Source organism: Aricia agestis, chromosome 1 (genome assembly GCF_905147365.1).
Source record: "Aricia agestis chromosome 1, ilAriAges1.1, whole genome shotgun sequence".
NCBI classification, from domain to species: Eukaryota; Metazoa; Arthropoda; class Insecta; order Lepidoptera; family Lycaenidae; genus Aricia; species Aricia agestis.
Window position 1 is genome coordinate 24715411 of NC_056406.1, and position 6195 is coordinate 24721605.

Below are 6195 nucleotides of genomic sequence, written 5' to 3' on the forward strand. Positions count from 1 at the left end.
AAAGAGGTGGTTTCGTTCACTAGCGCCTTGCTCGGCAGGCTCTGACGACTCCTAGCGAAACTACGAGGCTCCTTCAGCCTGATAAACGTATCGTATTTGGAATTGTAGTCTTTGAGCAGTTTGCCGCTTTTCGCCTGCTCTGCGGAAATGTCTAGGGATTTTGAGGCGTTTTCTGTTCCTGTGGATTTGCGCTTGATAGTGGATTTCCGTGCTGTACCGTTCGCCTTGCCTCCAATTTGGTTTTCATTCAAATCGCCCATTTTATTATAGTTAGGTATTTTTCTAGTTTTTACTAAATATTTTTTGGTTTTAAAATATTTTGTTACAAAAAAATATTAATTATTAACTTTGTGATTATTTTGAAAATGCATGTCAGGCATTTACTAGACATTTTGTTGCCTTCAAAATACCGTGTAAAGTAAAATTACAAAAGCGCCATCTTTGTAATTCTCATCAAACTAATTGATGGGGTGCCTTACCAGCAACTAAGGGATGAGCTTTTGAAAGCTCGCAAACGAAGACCGTGATTAGCCTGTCCGCTACTAGATGTCGCTAGGTTTACTCTTTTAAAAAATATTTAAATCAACGGTGTGTAGAGGGCGCTAGTAATGAGTTCTCTACCTTTTAAATCCAGTTGTGCTTTTAGTTTCAGAACATAATTTTAATTTTAAAATAAAATTAATATTTCGAACCATTTTCCACTAATTATATTTTATTTACTCAACTTTTAGGTTAAGAACATTAGGGCAGTAACAAGTAGAGCACTACCTACAATCTACCTGCGTTATTTAAACTGTATATAAGTAGGTCCATGTAGTTTATTATCCAAATAAAACCCTTAAATAGTTCGTAAACGGTAAACGAGCAAACGGGTCACCTGATGGAAAGCAACTTCCGTCGCCCATGGACACTCGCAGCATCAGAAGAGCTGCAAGTGCGTTGCCGGCCTTTTAAGAGGGAATAGGGTAATAGGGGAGGGTAGGGAAGGGAAGGGAAGGGAAGAGAATAGTTGAGGGTAGGGAAGGGAATAGGGTAGGGGTTAGGGGATTGGGCCTCCGGTAAACTCACTCACTCGGCGAAACACAGCGCAAGCTCTGTTTCACGCCGGTTTTCTGTGAGAACGTGGTATTTATCCGGTCGAGCCAGCCCATTCGTGCCGAAGCATGGCTCTCCCACGGAATATTATCATATAAATTGATTGTGTTTATTTCTATCCTGATTTTAAAGTGGTGACGACAATAAATCAAATAAACGCGGTATCTTATAAATAGAATTAAGTATGTTTATTGCCCACTGATAAAAAAAGAAATCTTCTAACCTACTCGACGTACTTGTACTACCCAACGAAGTCCCCGTGTATGAGTTTGGAGGGGAGGTAGAAGTCGCAGAGCGCGGCGGTGGTGGGCGCCACCGCCTCCACCTCCGCCTTGTATCCGCTGCTCAGCATCTCCCGCAGGTCCGCCTTCACCACAACACCTGGTTATTGGTGGAGATGTGGTAAAGACTAATTATATTTTCCATATTATATTTACACCCACAATGTTACAGCCACAGTAAACTGCACTGACAACGAAAGTGCAAGTGGGAAGGAGCTTGCGAGCTAAGACTAATGGTGCGCGACCATCAGATCGGGATCGGAGCGGACGGATATATAGAATACAAAGCTTTGTAACTCTTTCTATGGTACTGCGTGCACTGGAACGTCATTTCTGCGCCTGACAAATTATAAATGACGACGCTCCGTCCGCACCGTACGCTCCGATTCTGACCTGGTGGACGCACAGCTTAAGTAGAAATACTCACCAGTGGGTGTATTGAGGTAGGGTCTGCTTATGAGCGCGTTGAGCTTGCGTTTGTCGCGCGCGGTGAGCGGCAGCCGCGCGGCGGTGGGCGCGAGCGCCGCCACGTCCCGCGGCCGCGCGCCCAGCAGCCGCAGTGTGGTGCACGACAAGTTGGACGATAGGTGGGAATGAGCCTGAACAGCGGTAAGAACAATAATGAATATCAGTTTATCTAAATCTATAACTGATTTTGAAACTCTGCGACGAAAGACAAATTCCGAAATACACCAAAGTTTAATGCCACCGTGAAGTTCACAAACGTAATCAGTGATGGCAACTTGGGGAAAGGTAAGGGTAAAGAACCTCTTCCTTGACGTAGCCATTTACAAAATCTAAAGAGCCCAGTCCTTACCAGCGAGCCATACTTGTATGTGAGGAATATCTCGAAGCCGTGCGGGTCGGCGTCCACCAGCGCCAGCGCCGGCAGCCGCAGCGCCGCCACCAGCCGGCACAACAGCTGCCGCGTCACGATGTCCGGGTAGCCCTTACCCTAAGAAAACATTACCTACTGCTGAACCAAATTGTCATCGATTGAAAATAAAAATTTGAGGGACGTGTTTGGCATTTCAAGTGACCTTAAAGTGCGACATGGTGTGAAGACGTCACCTCGACGTCTTAAAGTCAAACACGATGTGCGAGTTGGATTCCATTGCAGGAGGATCAGAGCTTGGTTATGTGTTTGCATTATATTCAATAGAGGTTGCTCACCGTCAGTATAATAACAGGACCCAACCTCACCAGCGCCCCCTCGTCCAAAAGTTTTTGGAAGATGGCGTCTTTCTCCACTACCAAAATATATTTCGCTGTCGACCTGAACTCGACTATTCCATTCACATCTTGAGGAACGAGGGTTCCTACAACACATTTATATCTATATCGTTCAATTTATGAGCAGCATTGGGTTGGGGACGGTACTCTAGTGCGAAGTGACGTCAGGACTACAGCGCCTTCTTTAAAAAAAACACATTTTTCCGATACTGATAAAAAAATTTCAGTTTCTGTCCTCGAAATCGTGCATTTGGTCAGTGTTTTCCAGCCATCCAATAGTAGACGTACTTATGTTACATTATTATGTCAATAGGACAACTTTGGTTCTAATAGTAACACAATAACAATAACTTGTAGCTACACAATTATAGAAGGATGTATCTGACAGGTTTACCTTAACAGGTCAACTGTTAAGGTGAACCGTGAACCGGAGCGTGTATGTTACAGAACTGTGCAGGTTCTAACCTAACAGGCGTAACTGCATAGGCAAACTTGTCAGGTACACCCTTGCGTTTATAGCCTGCTTCAGGATAGTTTAACATTTTAAGAACTCAAGAAAGTAGACCTGTAATTCTTATAGTGAAGGTACATCTAACATATAAAATTCTTGTGTGACGTGTCACAGTGTTTGTGGGCGAACTCCTCCAAAACGGCTCGACCCATTTTAATGAAATTTTGTATGTAGTACATTCGTTAGGCCTGAGAATAGGTTTTTATACCTACTTTTTATATTGATACTAGAAATAGTGTATATAATATTTGAACTGCCTACAAAATATTTTCGCATTATAGCAAAAATTTAAACAGATATTTATTATTTTTAATTTAAATACGTACCACCAGCGGTCATACAGTCTGTAACACTGCCGTTTTGGTGGTAAATTTTCAGCGGTCCAGCTATGAGGCCCTTCGCGGTGGCCACGATTCCCAGAGACCACGGCGGCAACTCGAGCAGACAACAAACATCCCTCACTCCAACATCTACATTTCCCTGGTTGCGGAACCTGGCTAAATTCTGATAGAAGAGTTCTCTGAAAACATTTAGTCAGCAATTTACCGCGTTTATATTTTATCATTACAAAATTAGAACGGCGAACGGTGGCAGTTGGCACTCAGAGACAAAATTTATTAACTTATTAAATTAAAGTTAAATAATAATATTTAACTTTAATTTGATAAAGATTTTGACACGTACAAACATTTTTGTCAAACTCTTAATTAACTAATCATTTAATATAATATCTGAGCAAGAACTTTTTGACTATTGATATAGAAGGTACCCGGTGCCGTTATTACGACGCTTGTTATTCCAAGTATAAGGAGCACATTAAAAAAAATATTACCTTTTTGTTACAGACAAATTCTTCTGCAAGAGCTCATGTACTTTAGTTAGAACAAAAATGATGGTGTTGAATCGCGACTTGTCGCTAGCGTTACAGTATTGTAGAGTCGTCGTTTTAGCATCACCCAGACTTTTTAGAGCAACCCTAAAACAGAGTGTTTGGTTCTGATTTATACATTAGACACTAGACAAAAGAAAGTAATATGATTTTTTTAATGCTCATAATTAATATTACCTACATGGGTACAACATTTTTGAGCAAGAGCCATCATACTAAAGCTAGGTCAGTTTGCCCGATCTTATGTGAATCCGGCGTGAAAACCGTTTGTAATGTGTTGATAATCGATTTAAGAACCTGAATTTAACTGACCTATCCATATCGTAAACGCAGTTACTCCACAATTTTTGGTTCCTGATGATCAACGTGGGTTTTTCCCCAGTTTCGGCGCATCTGTTGATGTCGTCAAGTATCTGCTCAATTTTCTTAATTATTGTTTTTCTGTCGGTATTAACTTCTTTCGTACTGGTAGAAGCATTTTCTAAAACAAATCGAGGTGTAAAATTCATTATTGTGTGTAAAATATCCCTATACCTTCCGAATTTCTTCTATATGTTTAAGTAAGCTCTTAATTACAATGTTTCCTGCATTACTTATTAAAGTTACCTCCAGGTTTTTTCAAAAATTGTTGAACTTCGGAAAAGTTTAATTTACGACCCGGGAGGATCGTGTTTTCTTTTGTAGATTTGGGGCCTTGAATAAATAATTTATCAATCGCCGCCACCAACTTCGGATCCTGCTTAAATGCACCGATATCGAGTGGCAAATCTGTCCTCTTCAAAAGCTCTTTGTTAATCAACTCCATTCTGAAAAACAAACTCTTAAACGACTATTCAAAACAGGTACAATTGTCAAACAGATCCAATAGACGCGTATCAAGACGGAGCCGGTAAAAGTGGCGATGATCCCTACCTACGTAGTGGCGCGATGTTTATCGACCGCAAACAATAACAGCGTCACAAAACGGAGCTCGTAAAAGGGCCGGGAGACAATGGAGGAGCTCCTCGAACGTTTTTACTGCGAAGTCGGGCGAAGACGCGGCCGGGGCAGATTCATCGTCGGTGGCGCATCCGACGAGCGTCGAGCGCGCTGAAAAAATCACACAATAGATGTAATCGGAAGATAGCGAGCCGGGCGTCTCGCGGCAGATGACACGCGTGACGCGCGCACAAAGGCGCGAGGTGACGTCATAATAGACTCGAATTATCGCCCCCTCTTGTCTCAGACAAATATTTAACAGCAGCCCAGTTTTTTGCCGCTCCTTCCTCGAGGACCATAAATAACCGGGTTATACGGCGGACAAAATATGATGCACCGTTACCGCAGCTCTGCGGTCCCTGACATATTGCTCCGAGACGATGTTTATGTCTTATTATGGGCGCAATTTTAAATTATGTTTATGTTTAGGATTCTCGGTATGGTGTGAAATGATTTATTGGCTTTTTAATCTACATCTGTGATAAATGATGCGTGAATTCTGATCGAATGCTCAACTTCCAGGTGAGAAATATCAGATATAGAAGATTGATTTTATTTTGACTCTGTTTAAAAGTAATTAAAAGTTATTTTATGTACTTCTAATTTTTTTTTAAATTTTTTAATTTCGACTCTACCTGCAACTTGCAACCGACTTGCAAAAATATTAAGCTTCAAAATCATTAGTTTTAAAACAAAAACAATCAAAACCTTTAGTAATTTTCATTTTAATAAATAATAACACAATCAACCGGTTAAAGTGTGAGAAAGAAAGCGTACAAAGGATTCCGGCACCCCGAAGCGCGTCGATAGCATCAGCGGGAGACAGCCCGCACAAATACCCTACAAATTGTTCGATGGCTCCTCGATCGATTGTTGCAATTCGCGAACCCTTTCGCGAGTCGCGGCCGGAAGGTGAGAACTTCCTTATCTATCGGCCGATCGCCGGCGAAGCGAACTCTTTCAGTGAAGTGCGAGACAATATCCGCGACGCTGGGAGGTCCCCGCGGGCGACTCCCGCTCGTTTGCCATTATTTTTTGTCACGATCTAGAGATCATAATCTGTACGTTTCACTTATTAAGATTTACGGCTCGAACTTTTATTTCTGCCGTTTGGGGAAACCATTAAAATATGCCGGCGATACTCGAGTGCGCGTTCGAATATCATACTTCCCACAAAATCCTTAATGAAACGGTCATCGGAGCGGAAA

General features: G+C 41.9%; 1 protein-coding gene across 1 annotated transcript; it reads right to left on the bottom strand.

Moving 5' to 3' along the window:
- Positions 1–1336: 1336 nt before the first annotated feature.
- On the bottom strand, positions 1337–5060 carry LOC121728245 (meiotic recombination protein SPO11). The gene is made up of 9 exons (XM_042116389.1): positions 4922–5060; positions 4616–4815; positions 4322–4490; positions 3953–4096; positions 3447–3640; positions 2550–2695; positions 2194–2331; positions 1804–1975; positions 1337–1476 (listed from the first exon to the last, which is right to left on the bottom strand). Exons 2-9 carry the CDS (start codon positions 4812–4814, stop codon positions 1337–1339), a joined length of 1302 nt encoding a protein of 433 aa, XP_041972323.1. The 5' UTR covers position 4815; positions 4922–5060.
- Positions 5061–6195: the final 1135 nt, after the last annotated feature.

Bases quoted from the DNA above. Each gene is read 5' to 3' on its own strand.
- LOC121728245 (XM_042116389.1), bottom strand. From the start codon at position 4,814: ATGGAGTTGATTAACAAAGAGCTTTTGAAGAGGACAGATTTGCCACTC. The intron at 2,696-3,446 runs GTACGTATTTAA...AATGTGTTGTAG, and splicing joins AGACTGTATGACCGCTGGTG to GAACCCTCGTTCCTCAAGAT. The intron at 1,477-1,803 runs GTGAGTATTTCT...ACCAATAACCAG, and splicing joins CTACCTCAATACACCCACTG to GTGTTGTGGTGAAGGCGGAC.